The sequence below is a fragment of the Anabrus simplex genome, chromosome 14, assembly GCF_040414725.1.
Source record: "Anabrus simplex isolate iqAnaSimp1 chromosome 14, ASM4041472v1, whole genome shotgun sequence".
Classification (NCBI taxonomy): Eukaryota; Metazoa; Arthropoda; class Insecta; order Orthoptera; family Tettigoniidae; genus Anabrus; species Anabrus simplex.
The window spans coordinates 55,432,044-55,451,639 of record NC_090278.1 but is presented as its reverse complement, the minus strand read 5'-3'; the positions used below and the strand labels follow the sequence as shown (position 1 = coordinate 55,451,639).

The following is a 19,596-nucleotide window of genomic DNA, read 5'->3' as shown; positions in this document are numbered from 1 at the left end:
CTGGAGAGGTAAGAAAATACCTCATTCATAACTTCTGAAGCTATTGGTTTTGCTGTCATCATCGGCAGTTACATGTTTCTGAGTTTGCACATTTCCTGGCTAATAGTTCACTTCAGTTCACTGCAGTTTGTGTTTAAACTTCCAGTGACTGTACAGGCCAATTGTTGCATAGAACAGATGTCCACACATCGCACAGCTGAGGGCTGGGGAAGATCTTGGCTGGGTTTTGTGAAGTTTGCATTCCTGTCGCTTAATATCTTCATGTCTGAGGCGTTCTTGTTCGAAGTGTTGAACTGAGGCAAAGACACTTTGCTACCGAAGTAAACAGTCTTTGAAAAACGTTTCCCAGGTTTGTGGGTTTATTTCTGCCATCTTTAAGGTTTGTTTCAGTTGGTCTTTGAAACCTCTCAGGGGGCACACTGTGGTCTTGAACCTCAGCTAAATTCACCATAGAGGATCTGGCACGGTAGTCTGGTTGTCATTCATACAGTGCACGTGTCCTGCCCATCTGAGGCAGTGGCCAACAACGAATGTTTCTACACTCTTAGCACATGCTTTCTCGAGAATTTCAACATTGGAGATGTAGTTTTCCCACTTGATGTTCATGATGGAGCGTAGTTTTTGCTGGTGAAAGCGCTCCAGCTTTTTGATGTCACGGCGGTATACGGTCCACGTTTCACAGCCATAGAGAAGTGTAGAGATGACTACAGCCTGGTACACCATTACTTTTGTACAAATTATAAGGTTTTTATTCCTGAAGACTCTGTATGATAGTCAGCCAAAGGCCACATGAGCAGCACGAAGTCTGTTTTCCATATCTTGTTCTGAAGATACTCCAAAGGTAACTGAAGTGGTCTTCTTGTTCTAGTTTGGTGTTTCAGATGGCAGTGTTAAATTCTGGAATGTTAGTCTCTGGTGCAGGCTGGACAAGTATCTTGGTTCTTTTGGTGAGGCCAAAAAGGTCATATGAATCCTTGAAACTGTTGACTGACTGTTGCAGTTCCTGAGGCGTAAGAGCCGGTGATGCAGTATCATCAGCTATAGTAGAACCAAGGTAGTTAGAGTAAGAGGTAGGGATCACGCGCAGGTCTCCCCACCACGCTTGGCCGTCGATGACGTCAAAATGAACCCTCAGCGCCTTGTCTTCTGCATGATGTAGGCTAATACACTACTGTAAGCTATTCTGTTTTAGCCACAAGAGAACTTCATTGATATCTTAACATCACCTAAGAAAATGCATTACACTTCACTATTACAGTAGAGTACTAATAGGAGATCAAATACAGTGTGAATCCAGCTGCGTTTCTGAAGTATTTCGATCTGTATAAAAGGTTTAAAGTTAAAAACTTCATTATTGTTCCGTATTGAATAGAGAAATAAGATGTACAATATTATAGGTTAGGATCCACCTTTCAATACTCCGTAATAAGATGGTAAAAAGTAGTTACAACCTGTTTAATGGGACCGGTTTCAACACATTTTAAGTGTCATCATCAGCCAATTTGCGAAGATCTTAAAACAACTAGCACATTGAATACAGGCAAAAAATTAACATTGTATCATAACGTAGCAATTCAGTAAATGTTTTGAACATTGTATCATAACGTAGCAATTCAGTAAATGTTTTGAACATTTACTGAATTGCTACGTTATGATACAATGTTAATTTTTTGCCTGTATTCAATGTGCTAGTTGTTTTAAGATCTTCGCAAATTGGCTGATGATGACACTTAAAATGTGTTGAAACCGGTCCCATTAAACAGGTTGTAACTACTTTTTACCATCTTATTACGGAGTATTGAAAGGTGGATCCTAACCTATAATATTGTACATCTTATTTCTGTATAAAAGGTTTTAACAATGCTAAGACTGTGATCGCAGTGGAATGACCATTCATGTTCTCAACACCTATGATAACAATACCAAGGGGCTCTAATTGTTACAGACTCGAACATTAAAGCTTGATGACTGCAATAAATATGTCCGTTGTTACAAGCAATATTGGGAAACTATATACACTGTCAACAACACAAACAGCAAATGTTAGGAAACTGTCCACAACACAAACAGTACAGTAAATGTTCTCCTCCAAGTACCAGGAAATGACAAATTCCACGTGAACATTAGATAGGCCATATTAATGAGCCTTTATGTTAACATTCTTAGCACTGGTTTCATAGACAACGTAATAAATTGTCTTTCATAAAAAACAGGTATGTTATACACAAAGAATAATGCTGATATTAAAAAAAATAATATCAAACACACTTATCCATAGCATCAGTGGAATATCTTTGCTTTTCTTCTTTCTTTATCGATGTTGTATTAACTGAAACCCGGTCTCTTCAGTGTCTTACTTTTGTTTAAAGCGTCCATTCAAATAAAAGAACAGCTTCTCACGAAGCAACTTGCAAGTTCATAAATTTCGGGGAATTTCTTTTTCAGGATATCCGTAAGGTTTGTGATGATGTTAGAACCCTCTTTCAGTTCTTTCCCGTGGTAAAATTGAAACCACCGAGCTCGATAGCTGTAGTCGCTTAAGTGCAGCCAGTATCCAGTATTCGGGAGATTGGGTTCGAACCCCACTGTCGGCAGCCCTGAAGATGGTTTTCCGTGGTTTCCCATTTTCACACCACGCAAATGCACGGGCTGAACCTTAATTAAAGCCACGGACGCTTCCTTCCCATCCTAGCCCTTTCCTGTCCCATCGTCGCCGTAAGACTTATCTGTGTCGGTGCGACGTAAAGCAACTTGAAAAAGAAATTGGGACTCTTTTTTGCAATTTAATTTCCACCCCTTGTATTTTGATCTGTTTTCTCTCCGTAATTACTTTCTATATCGAGGTTCTTCTTCTTTATCCTAAAAGCTATATAGCCAGTGAAGTCTTCAAGCAGCTCCTTGGTTTCACGACTGTCCTCGAGCTGTTTTACTAGATCTTCAAGGGCTTTAACGAACCCTTGCTCATCCTTCGATAAAAAAATAGGATGTTGTGGGCTCAACGCTGGCCTTAGACTGGCACACGATATCCGAGTTCTGATCGAGTTCGAGAACAGTTGGAATTTCTTATCGTCTCGGAAGTATTGAGGCTAGAAGCAATGATTTCACCTTTCGCGTCACAACTGTCGGAAGAGGATCATCATAAAGCCTTCCGAAACCTAGTAGCTGAGAAAGATAGCTTTCGATAATGTCTTGATTACTTCTGTCACCATTCATTTAGGTCAGTGTCTTTAGGGAATACATGAAAGTGCGTGAAAGCACACGAGGGCGAAACGCTGGCAACCAAGAATGAGCTAGCTGGAAAATTTATAATGTCCAATAACGGACCATTTATATTGGTATTATAAATTTGCTCATTCAGGACAAATATTTCAGATTCTCTATGGGAATCAACATCTAAATCATCTGATGGCCAAGCAGGCATCAATTTTTAGTGAGGAGACAAAGTCTCTTAGTGCATTGGCACTGCCGGTGGCTAAAGTTAGCCTACGCAGTGGCCTCCACGGTATGCACTAGCCAGCGTATTGGTAGGTGTGCTAGGTACCAACTGATGAGCCCACCCTGGCACACGAGGGCGAAACGCTGGCAACCAAGAATGAGCTAGCTGGAAAATTTATAATGTCCAATAACGGACCATTTAAATTGGTATTATAAATTTGCTCATTCAGGACAAATATTTCAGATTCTCTATGGGAATCAACATCTAAATCATGTGAGCTTGCATCCGGGAGATAGTGGGTTCGAATCTCACTGTCGGCAGCCCTGAAGATGGTTTTCTGTGGTTTCCCATTTTCACATCAGGAAAATGCTGGGGCTGTATCTTAATTAAGGCCACGGTCGCTTCCTTCCAACTCCTAGGACTTTCCTATCCCACCGTCACCATAAAACCTATCTGTGTCGGTGCAACGTAAAGGCACTAGCAAAAAAAAAAAACTAATAAAGATATTTGATATTTAAGCAAAAGATATTGAATGGGTGGACCTCCCTTCCTCTGTTTGTCACTGTTCATAGTCAATATGGAACAAAATGTTTATTACGTTAGCTTTAGGAATGTTATAGACTTTCCATGTGTGTTTGTAAACTGTAATCCAACATTCGAGTTTTACCTACTCCACTTGGCTGGTCAGTCGACATTTTTTCAGGCGTGTTCCATTGTAAGGATATTTCCAGAAATTGATATTTCTAGACTGGTTGTCGAACAGTATATATACTGAGCTGATAGGCCAAGAGTGTGGGTTACAGTAAGCTGAGGATTTGGTTGATATCTGTACTGTCAGAATCAACTCTGTGATGAGGAAGTGAATGATCTGTGTGAGGACTTTTTGATGTCTGTCCCTTAATAGTGTTGCTGTTGTCATCATGATCATTATCATCATTTTCCAGCTCCAGTTTCCCGGATGTGGTGTACCAGCGCTCGTCACTTCTTCCTGTCAAAGTATAGTTTCTGTTCCTCTATATCCTCTCACTTGGCATTCCTCTTTCTGACCTACGATTTCACTGTGTTTATCCATTGTTTCCTTCGTCTCCCAACTGGCCTCTCACCTTTCACTTCTCTGTCAAAGTAATTCCTTTCTGTTCTTCTTCTGTCCATCCTCATAACATGTCCAAACCATTGTAGCCTGCGTCTTCCTAAAAGCTTGGTGACAGGTATTTTGATGCCAGCCTCCTTCCTGTTTGCTTCATTTCTAATCTTGTCTTTCCTGGTCTTTTGGTTCATTGTTCTCATGAATTTAATTTCTCTTGACTGGATTTTGCTATTTGGCTTGTTATGCAAGGTACCTGTTTCGAGTCTATATGTGTATAATTGTGTATCATCGTGTAGTCGTTAAGTGAACTGAGTGGGAATTGTTTGTTGTAAGGAATAGAGTTAGTGACAATAAAGTGGTTTTATGCAAGGAAGTGAACATACCTCGTGTGATGTTTATTTGCATCAGATAAAATAATGATACTCTCTCTATGTATGTCCTGATTTGACACTTGTTTCCAATACTGATTTGTCATTGTATTTTATCCCATTATGGTTTCCTATTCATGTTCCTGTTGTTCTAATTTCTAGATAAATAAACTGAACTGCTACTGAGTTGAAGCTTTACAATTCCAGGACTAATATAGAGGAAATGAGGAAACAAGATAATACGGACATGGACTTGCTAATGTCCGTCATTCCTTTGTACGATGACAGGAACGACACAGTGGTGCCGATGTTGATGAACGACGTGAAGCACCACGATATGTTCAGCACGTACACGTACATCTACATCTACACGGGTATCATCGTGTCTCTGTTCGTCATCGCCATCACGCGCTCCCTCACCTTCTGCAAGGTGTGCATGAAGTGTTCCGAGCACCTCCACCATCTCATGTTCCACAGCATGATCCGCACCAGGATGAGGTTCTTCGATACCAATCCGTCAGGTGAGTTCAATGTCTCCTCTCATCACAGAACACAATTCCTAAACCCATTCAAGTCACAATAAATGGCCACATTATTGACTTTGGAATCAGATTTATACTCCGCAAGGCTTTACTTCTAAATTGACGTCTCACAAAACAAATGAGCATCGCCTTACCTCTGTTGCCAGCGTGCTACTGCTGCAAGAACAGCTGGTGCATAACGGCCAGGGTAAGCAGCCCTCGTAAAATGTAATACCATACTCGGAAAAGCTAATGAATTGGAATTGGAAACAAATTCACAAAATCTACACTTACTAACAACATCCAAAAGAAAGAAAGGGAAAAAATTTTTAAGAATAAGAGAGAATGAGGAAATAACAGATCACTCATCACTAATGGCTGGCGCAGGAGGGAGGTTATAGCCTACAGAGGGAACACTTCACTGATCTGAGTCACTTTGTTGCCAATTATCTTTCCCTAACTACACTGAGACATTCTAAACATGCACGAACTAAGTATACTAACCAGTACATGGACATAAATAAAACTACAGCTATTTTTATACACAGAACCACTAAACCTGTATTTTACTAACGTATGCTATGCTAAACTGTAAACTGTGCTATACTATACTGTACTATACTAGAGACTATTATGAAAAATACAAATTACTGAAGAAAAATGCAAAAGACCGGGCGAGTTGAACAAGTGGTTAGGGGCGCACATCTGTGAGCTTGCATCCAGGAGATGTCTGTCTGTTAGGTCATCAGCCCAGAGGCTGGTTGGATCCTCAAATAGCACCACCAAAGGCTATGCAGTTATAGGGAAACTGCAAAAACCAATGGCAGAGCCCAAATGAGGTGTACTAGGCAAGATGAGGAGTGAGGTAGTTTGCCATTGCTTTCCTCACTGGACCAGAAGGTGCCACTGCAGCACGACTGATCCTATGAGCAACACCTTTCATAACACTCAGACACACTGGTTGTGCTCTGAATGTCATTACTCAGCACCACCCATACCCCAGCAGCTTCCATATTGTCACAGCCATGGATGAGACTGGGACTTCGGTGGAAGCTATACTTTGCTCTGGCCTGTGCCAAGAGACGGAATCCAGGAGATAGTGGGTTCAAGTCCCACTGGCAGCAGCCCTGAAGATGGTTTTCCATGGTTTCCCATTCTCACACAAAGCAAATGCTGGGGCTGTTCCTTAATTAAGGCCACGGCCGCTTCCTTCTCACTCCTAGACATTTCCTATTTCCTATCCCATCATTGCCATAAGACCTGTGTCGGTGCGACGCAAAACAAATTGTATTTTAAAAAAATACAAAAGATCATGAACCGTACCAAATAGCATGCATGCTGAGTGAGATAGTATAACCACCTGGTGAATGTAAATATTAGAGTTGGCAACTAGGTTTCGAGATTGCACTCTGCCGATATAAGTCGATATGAATGGCAGCTTGGGATTGGTTGCAAGTCTATGTTTTAGCGTATAATCATCAGACAGAGCCAAAATCGGCCAAAAGAAGCATCTTGGAACGCGACATCATGACCCGAGGATAGGGCATGCTTAGCCGTTGCTGATTTGTCTAGCTGGTTGAGACAAGTTCACGTTCCTTGATACGAGTACCAAAGGACCGGCATGCTTTGCCAATGTATACCTTGCTGCAAGCGCAGGGAATTTCGTATACCCCAGGATGTAAAAGTGGAGACAATTTGAGTTGTCTGTTTGCAAAACCGGCCATCTCAAAATGGTTTAATTTTTCAGGAGATCAAAAAAAAATGTATAAAATCTAAATAAAGAGATTTAGAATTATTTGTATTTGCTTAATAGCTTAAAAATAGCATTGTGATGAATGTTACAGAATGCCAATGTTTTATTTGCATAATTATTTGAAATATTTAAAGTTCAAATTTGGAGATGGCCATGTTTGCACCAAACTAAAGAAACTGAAGCAATTAAAATGTACAAAAAATGCTTTATTTAAAAGTTAACTTAAAAAATCAATGCTGTATAAAAAGCCAAAAAGACAAAATGAACCAGAATTAAACATTAAAAATTAAAACAATAAACATTACTCGCATGCATCTCCCTCATCTTCTGTGTTGTTTAGTGGAAGGTTATTGTTATCAATGAGTTCTTTGTAAAACTTTAGCATTTCAACATTTTTCCACTGAGTCCCAAAATATTTAGTCAATAGCGATTGAACATCTTTTGCCTTTGAATTGTTTACTATTTTACCAGCTTGTATAACTTTTGGATTCATCATCAAAACATTTTTGTCTTTCTTACAAACGCCAAATAATTTACCATACTGAGAAAGAACATTATGAAATTCCTCAGGTTGTATTAAAGTTTCTATTTTCTCTGTTTGTTTTTCAGTGAGCCCAAAATTTCTATTTGATGGTAAAAATGAATGACCTGTCACAGGGAAAATTAACTCAATTTCCTTAATGGTTTTAGATTTCTTTGTGGCAAATCAGAAGGAGAGCATTGATATCATAATAGAATTTTTGTTCTGCCCCCCACATCCATCAGCAAAACACCTTATAAAAGAAACATTGGACATATCAGTAGTATTTAGCTAATTCTATTTCATTGGCTCCTTCCGGAAATCATTTTCACCCCATGAATAAATAAATGTGTTATCTGTGAATGGCTTTTTTGAAGAGCCACTCACAATGGTGAAATTTTATAAATACACTTGCCTACTATAATATGTTGCCTGGTCTGGAATTTTAGGCTTAGGGAAATTTTTTTGACAATCAAAAGAGAGAATCAGCAAATCATCTCTCTCTTCTTTCATTAGTTGGTAAAATGCTTTAGCCCTTATTTTATGCAGCTTTATTTCTGTTCTTAAGATCTCTGGATTGTCAGCCAGTTTAATTCTCTCATCTAATTCAAGACACTTGGAACATACATCCGTACGTGGGGTGCCAAATCTAACGTTAAAGCTTGTGGTGAAAATTTTGCAAAAAATACTTTCTTTTACCCTTAATTCAGTGACAGTTTGGGAGTTATACATGCATCACATTTTCTTAATATTTAACTTGCTACTTAAATGATAATGATATTGAAAATCTGATCACTGAAGATGAGAAGATCAAAGAGACTTGGAGGACTTACTTTGATGAATTACTAAATGTGAATTGCATGCAGCCTACACAAAAAGACAGTACCGGTACTACCTTCTGCGAGTCTGCCTCTGACAACAGGTTAGAATTAACATGGAATGATGTAGAATATGCCTGGAAATACATCAAAACTGGAAAATCAGCAGGGGCTGATGAAATTAATGGAGAAATGATCAAGGCAATGGGCATTTCTGGAAAACATTGGATTTACAGACTCTTTCGTAAGATCTGGAAAGAAGGGGACATACCAGTCGATTGGAAAACAGGCATCATAATTCCAATCTTCAAGAAAGGAGACAGAAAGAAATGTTCCAACTATAGAGGCATCACTTTAACATCTCAAGTTGGTAAACTTTATGAAAGAATTATAGAGCGTAAAATCAGACCCCTTATTGAAGAGAACCTCTTCGAAGAACAGTATGGATTCAGGAAGGGGAGATCAACAACTGATTTAATCTTTACAGTCCATCAGTTAATGGAAAAATACTATGAACACAACCGAGATTTGTGGTTAGCCTTTCTGGATATCAAGAAAGCATTTGATGCAGTGAATAGAGAGAAGGTGTGGGAAGCACTGAAGAAAATGGGAATACAGGATGACATGATACACCGGATCAAGAATTTGTATGAAGATACCCGAAGTAAAGTCAAAACACCTGTAGGAATGACTGAAACCTTTGATATAAAATCTGGGTTAAGACAGGGTGGTGTTCTGTCTCTTCTTTTCATCACTGTGATGAACGAGATTCAGAGAAAAGTTCACCAAACCATTGGAGGTAAGAAAATTAAAGTTATATTGTTTGCGGATGATATATGCTTGTGGGGAAACTCTAAAGAAGATCTTCAAGGACAAATAAACTCCTGGGCAGAATCTGCTAAAGAATATGGACTCATCTTCAGCCAAGAGAAAAGTGAGGTTATGGTCATGAAGAGATACGGGCAACCAATGGGACACATTGAAATGGAGGGGAAGCAGCTACAGATGAACCATCAATTCAGATATCTTGGAAGTGTTATCTCTGATACTGGTTCTATAGATAAGGAAATTTCCCACAGAATTCAGGCAGGTAGCAACTTTTACAAAATAGTTAAAGACATAATATGGAACAAGAAAATACCAACCAAATGTAAGAGAGTCATATATGAAACTTATTACGTACCAATCCTGACCTAGGGCTGCGAAACATGGACCATGAGAAACAAAGATGTTAGTAGAATCCAGGCAGCAGAAATGAAATTTGTCCGTAGCATGATCGGCAAAACACGGAGGGACAGAGTCCGTAATGAGGAAATCTGCAAGCAGGCTCAAGTTGTAAGACTGCAGGACAAAATAACAGTGCAGCGACTGAGATGGTATGGACATATGCGACGCATGGGTGACAACAGATTACCAAAAAAAAAATGTACGATCTAAAACTTGAAGACAAAAGACCAAGAGGGCGACCAAGACTCAGGTACAAGGACATGGTGAAGATTGACATTCAACAGAGAGGACATACTTTGGAAAGCATTGAAGAAGGAGAGAAGTTCAGGGACCGCAACTGGTGGAGAAGCCTCGTTTGCCGACCCATCGCTTAAGATGGAACGACGTGGGATATGTATGTATGTATGTATGTATGTATGTATGTATGTATGTATGTATGTATGTATGTATGTATGTATGTACTTAAATAAATTCTAACATCAGATTTACTTCTACAATAATCTGATTCCAGACATTTGAATTGCTTTATGAAACTTAAAACTGAATCCCTCTTTTGTGAATATATCTGGGATCTACGGTCACCTCCCCTATTTTCTTTTGGCATTAAACCAGACTTTTGTAAATGTTTTGCCTCCCTGTACTCTGTGTTTTGTAATACCCAACACACTTAGAAATGTTTCCTGCACACAGGAATTTTGGTTGTGTTTGTGTAATATAATATACTATCGAAAGTGTTTTTGGTTCCCTGGTGGCAGCAGTAGGCCTATGTTGAACTGGAGGCATTAAGTCATTGTACTTCAGAATGAATCATTCTTGTTTTATTTTGTCAGGATATCTGTAGAATTGATCATGAGAGGTAGTTATATAAGCTTTCTTTACAATCATGCACTGGTGAGTTCTTGTTAATGCTCACACACTGGAAGTTTCGGCCTGTTGCTTGAAGCACAATATCTGTTTGAAAACAAAACACCACCGTTAGTGTGCAAAGTAAAAAATTAGCAATGTTTAAAAACATGAATAACAAAACATAACCTTAAAAGATACACTTACCTTTCCCTTTTCAGTTTTTCTCGTTTCCAAGAAGACAGATTCCTCTGCCTTTTTCTGGCCCTTCCAGGCGTCACTTCATCAACCTTAGTGTCCATTTTTTCCCAATATAATTACAATAGCTACACAGTTCTGTGATAAAAACCACAACTTTCCTTACAACATAACTACAACACCTACAATAGTCACCATGAATCAGCTGTTCTTTCCCGCACGATTGCTGCGATTGCTCTGCCCTCTAGCGTTAGAGGAGATGGCCGATATTGTAACTCATAACCATACGCGGACAGGCTTGTTTGCAGCTAATAGTTTGCTACCTTGTGTAAAAGTGGACAGAGAACACATTCAGCAAACAAAGTGGATTTCAATTTTTTTTTGGGAGATGGCCAGTTTTGCAAATAGACGACTCATTTGTCCTTGGTTTTTACCTCGACTATGAGCAATTTTAGTGACGGTACCAAACATGGTTTTAATATTGTGTTTGGGGAGGACCTTGGCAATTTGATCTGTGATGTTGTGAATGTAAGGCAGGTAGGCAGTTCCCTTCACTTCTTCCTTCTGTGAGCATTGTTTGATTGTTTCTCTGGGATGCAGGGCTCTAGGAATCTGCACATCACTGTAACCATTACCCTTGAACGTGACTTTGAGTGTGTCCATCTCCACCTGGATATTCGATGGCTCACAAATTCGTATTGCCTATATCATGTCTAAAATATTTCTTGTTCCAGGACGTATCCTTAACCGATTCTCCAAGGATATTGGTTCCATTGATGAGCTCTTGCCTAAAGCCATTCTGGATGCAACTCAGGTAAGAATGAAACTTGCTGACCTGTACTCGACACATACCCATAATTTGTTATCTTTTTCCATCAGAGGACTGATCCTGAACACGTAAATATGGAATTGTATTAAGTCATCAACATCATTATCATCATTATTTTCAATTCCCCTTGTCCAGCTCCTCCCGGGTCGGGGTGTTGTTGACACTTCTCGAATGTTGCATCTGCTTCGACCACTCTTCTTCAGTAATTGTATTCCAGTGCAGTCTTCTTTTTCTTATACTGTTCTTGACAGAGTTCATCCATCTTGTTCTGGGCCTCCCCCTTGCCCTCTTTCCTTCTATCTTAGTCTCCTACACTTATTTTGGTATTCCTTCCACCCTCCATCCTCATAATATGTCCAAACCATCTCAATTTATTCTTCTCCATCCTATCACTCAGTTTCCTACCGCTATCACTTTTCTGACCTCAACATTTCTTATTCTGTCTGTCCTACCATACTCCTCAGGAACTTCATCCCACTGGCCTGAATTTTACTCTCGTATTCCAAGTCTGATGCATACATTAATATAGGGGTACAGTATTATCGGCACACTTTTTCTGGATGCATTTGTGTACGGGGGTGAGGAGTAAGGAGGGAGCTGTTCCGGTCCCGGTAGTGTTGCCAACTGAATGAAAATGAAATCTGAATTGAATCGAGAATATAATCGATCGATATGAAGTTTCTAAACCGTTATTATCTTAAGCCAACAACTGTGTCACATACACATTATATAACATTATATAACATTTTTCGATGCTAATCTTGTTCCTAGCATGAATTCTATAGTTTGGCTTTGCTGTGTAAACAACAACAGTACTAGTACGTAAAGTGTACGCCAGATGTCGCACAACGATGCTTAAGCGATTCATAGTTTGTGTTTCAAAGGTTACCAGTACGAATCTCGAAGATTGTCAAGGTCGACCGATTCAGCACTAGGGTGTAAATGCATCCAGATAAAGTGTGCCGATAATACATCTTGTACGTTATCTCTTTACATTTCGTAGGAACTTCTCTGTTCCACACCAGGTTCCTTACATTCAGGTAGAACGTATTTCCCACTTGTACCCTTCTGCTGATCTCCTTATCCAACCTTGCATCTTACATTATTTCACTTCCCAAATATTTGAAGCATTCAACAACCTCAAGGTTTTGTCCCCTGATACTAATGATTTCTCTTTCCTTCTCTTTCCTTCTCTTTCTCCTCTTGTCATAACCACTATTTTGCTCTTTTCCACACTGATTTTCATACCATATTTCTCAATATTATTACATTCATGTTCATAAAGAACAGAACACCGTGAAAGCCGTGAGTTAGGAAGTTCATATTCACAGGACATGGTCATTAGTATGTTCTGCAGAAACGATTAGCATTTCAGTCACCTAGGTTCAGCATGTGTCCTGTTGCCTAGTAGTCACTGGGTCCTCCATGGGCACTGATAACTTGTTCCATGCGTGATGGCATTGACGCTTGTAAGGCGCGAATGGCATCCTGGGTTATAGCCATCCATGCAGCATTCACCTGGTTCCATCTTGGCATTGATAAAGTACAGTACACATTTAAGATTGCTGTAACCGATAGCAGTATTACTGACGCAGTTAAGATCGGCAGCATTAGAAAGCTAAGCCAAGAAAAGAAAAGAGCTTGGAAAATCGCGAGGTCCCCAAGAGGAATGTGATTATCGGAGTGCAGATTTTTTATGACCCCATAAATATCAAAAAATTACCTATAAAATTACCTAAAAAGAATGACTTAAAATGAGCGAGTAAATTACCCAAAAATATAAAGGACAATATAATATTTACCTAAAAACAAATATTTAGATTGTTCACATTACCTTTAACTCATAATGGATGAATACAACGAACAAATTTCATCAAATAATAATAATAATAATAATAATAATTCTTCACCGTTTGCCCCTCCTGGTGGCAGGGTCCACTACATGGATTCATTGTCTCCATTTAGTTTTATCCTGCGCCATGTCAGGGTGAAGATTGACGCCTGAAAAGCTTTACATCTGATATGTTTTTGACATTTTTGACATTCTTGCACTTTTTGTCGGTGCAACGCCATTTCTTTCCCTCATTATGAATACCATGCCAGAAAAACTGCTTGTGTTTTGTGGCAAACCATTCGTCGAGCCATTTTCCAACTTCCTCAAAATTGCTGAAATGCTGCTCTGCGAGCAGATGCTCCATTGATGCGAAGAGGTGATAATCAGATGGCCCCAGGCGGGAAAGTACGGCGGGTGCGGATGGATGTCCCATCCAAGCTATTTCAAGGTGTCTTTCACTGGTTTTACTGTGCGAGACAGCACATTGTTGTCTAAAAAAATCACTTTGGCATGTCTTCTGGGTCATTCCAGTCGTCTTTCAATCAGTACATCATTTAAATTAATCATTTGTTGGCGATAGCGTTGTACATTAACGGTTTCGCTGGGCTTCAAGAGTACATAATACACAATACCGCTCTGGTTCCACCAGACACAAAACATGTCTCACATGTTCTAATCGGTGAAGCGTGTTCACCATATGTTTCCACTAGCAAATGATGACTTTCCACAGTCTTTTTCTTTCGATTAAATAAGAAAAGCAATGCGTGCCGCAGATGTTCTTTTTTCAGGCACAAACGTTGACATGATCACTGAACAATACAACACAGGCGCTGGTGTTTGGTGAACTCAAACTTGTGTGTGTTGGTAGGTTAATGTCAGACGAACAAACTGATTTATGTGTTAAAATCATACTCTACGTACTGTTTGCTGGCGCCATCTCGTAGTGAAACCGGAAAAGACTTATGCATACACCTCATAACAGTTCACAAGCCAAAGAAGTTGATTCTGAAAAGGAGAGAGAGTACAAACCCTGTTTTAAGTACTTTGACTCGCCACTTGCTGGGAAGTAATTGGGTTACTCTTTGGTGCGCCAGGATCTGTCACAAAATTTACAGTCCATTTCTTCCTTCGTTTTGGTATTCCTGTTTCGTTTCTAAAAGTTATTTGTTTAGATGTTTTACATGATTCATTGTCAATGGTAAATCACCATTTATATGTTATATGTAAAGAAAAGTAAAGTTTTCCCGATCGGGGTATAGCTGTACAACAGGGGAATTTCAAAATTAAAAAATATATAAGCTCATTTTATCTTAAAGATAAGTAGTGCGAAAATGATTATCTATTTGATGCTGTTACAGTACAGTACCCCTTGTTCTAGGGCAGTTATCCCTTTTGGACACTCTCTCTCTACAACTTTGTAAGTCCTAGAATCAAACTAATGAGTATGCACTGAGTACATTTTAAATGCTTAGAACAAAATCTGAATCTTAAAATTAAGAGTCTTAAAAATAGAAAAAAGCATTCCATTGTTTCTTCATAATCACACTTCAAAATCTTCTCTTTAAAGTGAAATACCAGACAGGCTATAGCAGCCACCAAGCCTAGCCATGTCACCTGAGGGGACTTAGCTGTATAGAACAACGAAAGGTTACTTGTCTTTACTGAACACTGCACACATGAATTTCACAACTTTTGTTACCATAATAGTTTAATACGTCATTCTCCCATCTTCAATCAGGATTAATTTTGGAAACTTATGAACAATGTATTTTGTATTAACCCTTACCACTGGTCTGTCGGAAGAGGCCCAACTTTACTGTACGATATTTTCTTTCCGGTCGCGTGACTGGCGAGGCCCGACGTGACATTGTATCGCCCGCTGCTCGTCTGCCGTCTCTTAGTTGACGAAATACATGATGCAATACTGTACTGCCATCTCTTGGTTCAGCATGGAACTTTGTAAAATCCAGATACTATTTGACAAGTCAGTTAAAAATCTATTATTTAGATGGCAGTGTAACCGTCAGCTGTGTCCAGTCCACTCACGCACACGAAGGCTCGAGCGATAGTAAATAAACATGGTCGTCATATGCTCTCCTATTCACATACAGTGTACTGTTCAGTGTTGTACATGTCAGGTAACAGTACAAAAACCCAGTATTTTTGCACTTCTACTCATTCCTTGTAGCCTAATGAATATATCTAATAGCATTTGACGGTGCCTGCAAGTGAACTGGCGATGGTTGGCTTGTGTACCGTAACCCAACGTAGCTGATGCTGACGGCTGGCGCAATTATAAATCAACAGATCCCAATTTCAAGAAATAGCCGTTTACACCTCCAAGCAGCAGAAATGAAGTTCCTACGCACAATGATCCAGAAGACTAGGAGGGATAAAATCAGGAATGAAAAAGTCAGAGAAGACTGGAAGACTCTAGTCCAGAAGATCCAAAAGGCAAGACTGAAGTGGTTTGGTCATGTGAAAAGAATGAGTGCCAACAGGTCTGCAAGAAAGGAGTATTACCGGGCGAGTTGGCCGTGCGCATAGAGGCGCGCGGCTGTGAGTTTGCATCCGGGAGAACACCGAGCTCGATAGCTGCAGTCGCTTAAGTGCGGCCAGTATCCAGTATTCGGGAGATAGTAGGTTCGAACCCCACTGTCGGCAGCCCTGAAAATGGTTTTCCGTGGTTTTCCATTTTCACACCAGGCAAATGCTGGGGCTGTACCTTAATTAAAGCCACAGCCACTTCCTTCACACTCCTAGCCCTTTCCTGTCCCATCGTCGCCATAAGACCTATCTGTGTCGGTGCGACGTAAAGCAACTAGCAAAAAAAAGCATCCGGGAGATAGTAGGTTCGAATCCCACTATTGGCAGCCCTGAGGATGGTTTTCCATGGTTTCCCATTTTCACACCAGGCAAATGATGGGGCTGTACCCTAATTAAGGCCACGAGCGCTTCCTTCCAACTCCTAGGCCTTTCCTATCCCATCGTCGCCATAAGACCTATCTGTGTCGGTGCGACGTAAAGCCCCTAGCAAAAAAAACAAAAAAGAAAGGAGTATTAAAGAGAAATAAGGGGAAAGAGACCAGTGGGCAGACCTAGAGGAAAATGGACAGACTTAGTGAAGAAGGATGTAGAGGGGAGAGGTCAGGATTGGGAGCGGATTGTGAACGAAGAATGGTTCATGGATAGAACAAAATGGAAGGGGCTCGTATACCACATCTGGGAGACTGGAGTTGATCAACGATGATGATGATGATGATGATGATGATGACAGCATTTTTAGGCTACAAACCACAGCAAGGTATGAAACCAGGCACTGAATTAGAATTTTTCATTTTTTTTTACCGATTATTTGTTCAGTGAAATTACTAATGAAACCAATTGGTATGTGATAACAATAGTAATAATAATAATAATAATAATGTAAAATAATATGTCTTAATTGCACATCTTGCTTTTATTTGCTCCAGTATAGCTTCCTGTAAACGTTTATAGCCCAGCATCATTTAAGAGCAAGTGTTATCTCCAAAATCATGAAAGACGAATACAGGTCGTGTAAGATAGAAATTTGCATTTAAAATGTGAGTAACAGAGACAACACAGTGAACTTCACTTCGAGGTGTAAGGGTTAATATATAAGAAGCATGAGTTTTACTTTAAAGAGAAGATTTTAAAGTGTGATTATTGTAACTTAAAGAAACGGTGAATGTTTTTTCTACTAATTTTAAGACTCATGACTCAGATTTTGTTCTAATCATCTTTTAAAATGTACTCAGTGCATACTCATTAGTTTGATTCTAGGACTTAAAAGTTGTAACTATACTGAATTGTTGTCAATGTATGTTTGCTTTATGAAGGTCGATCAAATATAAACGGAATTTTTGTTCCTCAACATCAACAGTATGTAGGACTGGCCCTGCGCTTCTGCTATGCTTAGGGGGGACCGATAATAGTGGGGAGAGCGTGCTGTTAGATATTTCCCGCCACTTCGTCAGTAACGCTCATGATGTCGGAGCAACAGGTGCACCCCTCCACTGCGCAACTCATAATTATAAAATTTCTTGCTGAGTGAAGGAGTTATGCGGTGAAAATTTTCCAGAGAGTGACTGCACAGCATTGTCAAGGACGCGTGTGTTTGCCTGGCATACAAATGTTCAAGGAAGGACGAGAACGTGTGGAAAATCGGCAATGCAATCACCGTCCTCGGACCAGCATTACAGACAAAAACATTTGTGGGATTAAAGACATTATTGACGATGATACGGGCAAGAGTATCAGAAATTAAAGAACAAGTTGGATCAGTTATGGGAGCTGTCAAGCAATCATCACAAACAACCTACAGTTCCATAAAGTTTATTCCAGATGGGTCCCTCCTCGCCTTTCGACCAAAAATCTGAAGTTGAGACGTTTGGAGTTCTATCAGAGGCTTACAGCCAGTAAGGTGTTGCGGAGGGAAGGGGAGGCAGCACCAGTGAAAGCCAAGACTCGACTGTCGGCTGGCAAGGTTCTTGCAACCTTTTTTTTTTTTTTTTTGATCGGCAAGGCATTTTGTTCATTGATATTTTACATGAGCGATGCACAATCAATGCTTCTCACTACTGCGAGCTGTTGAACAAGGCGAGGGTCGCATATCGCCGCAAAAGATGAGACCAAACAATTCGACAGGTCATCCTACTCCACGACAATGCACCGCTCCATACTGCAGCTCTAACTGTCTCCAAGCTACAGGAAATGCACTGGACTACACTTGATCATCCTCCTGACAGCCCGAACTTATCACCCTACAATTTCCATTTGTTCGGACCGCTTAAAGAAGCTCGAGGAGGGCAATGATTTGAAGTTGATGAGAGTGTGTGGAAGACTTCGTGCACAACTGGCTGGTGACATGACCGTGTTCTTTCTACAATGAGGGCATCAAAAAGCTGCCCATACTCTGGGACAAATGGGTTTCCAAAGCCAGGAACTATTTGGAAAAAAAAATTGTAATTGCCTTGTGTTTTTCAATAAATGAATTTAAATAAAAAGATAAAATCCCGTTTATTTTTGATCCCTCCTCGTAATTCAAACTGTATGAAGCAGCTGAAGATGTCTCCTAGGAGATGAAACATGTACTGCATATTTTTAAAACATTAATTAATCGCTAAGAGTGATTAAAAATTGTATTGATTGGGTGGAAATCCTCAAATTTCTCTATATATTTATTGAATTAATCAATGACTTACACTTTAAGGTTAAGTCAATATTCCACCTTTACAATACCATAATTTTATTGTTTATTTATTTAAACAACATTATTAAATAATAGGGACATGTTTCGTCTAACTTGTAGACATCATCAACTGTAAGATATTCAAGAAAAAGCTTAAAAAAGGACAAGGACAGAACAAACACAATAAAATAAATTGGCTGTCGAACACGTCAATCAAAATAGCAAGGATGTTCCAGATTGTTCCAAGTACAAACATTCAAAACCTGTTGACAAAAAACTTAAAATTCACACATATGAGAATGATATAGTAAAGCTTGTTGTTAAAATTCTTCTTGAGTGTGCCGTTGATATGCAGCAATCAGGTGCGTCGGCAAAAGCTGATAATGAAGTGTATAATGTTATTTGCAGCAGAAAAAAGACGATCAACGAGCATGTGTAGGGAGTCCAGAGAGAAGATGTAAAAAAAAAAAAAAAAAAAAGTCATATAAAAAAGTCATATTGGTGCAACGTTGACATTTCTTATTAAAACTAGGTGGAATATCAGATCGTATGACGTACGTAAAAATACAGTGGAATTAAGTAAGCTGGTTTAAAAAAGAAGAGGCTTTTTTTATCAGATATAAAGAATATGTCAACGCCGCCAAGCATAAAAGATACTCCGCCATGAGCACTCATATGACAGATTCGAATCATTTCTTCATTTCCATAGAATAGGACCTAAAAATTCTTTGTTTTCATAGTAAAGACAGTTTACTCAACATTTTAGAAAACATTTATATTAACATAGATCAAAAACGCAACCCCAATCATAATTTAAATGAGTTTTCAGAAACTATGAACATAATTTTTGAGGCATTACTCAACAGTTCCTATTTCGACAAACATTCAAACAAACTTCCATATGATCACTCCCCATCTATTGATTCCAACCTTCCCCTAATTTCACCTCA

The 19,596-nt window shown here is 39.4% G+C and overlaps 1 protein-coding gene across 1 annotated transcript in view; it reads left to right on the top strand.

The window, feature by feature from the left end:
* The window catches only part of LOC137502985 (ATP-binding cassette subfamily C member 4-like), a 183,546-nt gene that overhangs the window by 86,515 nt on the left and 77,435 nt on the right, over positions 1–19,596 (top strand). The window contains exons 14-15 of the mRNA XM_068230280.1: positions 5,099–5,412; positions 11,506–11,585. Coding sequence (XP_068086381.1) covers positions 5,099–5,412; positions 11,506–11,585 — 394 coding nt within the window. The remainder of the gene's footprint in view (positions 1–5,098; positions 5,413–11,505; positions 11,586–19,596) is intronic.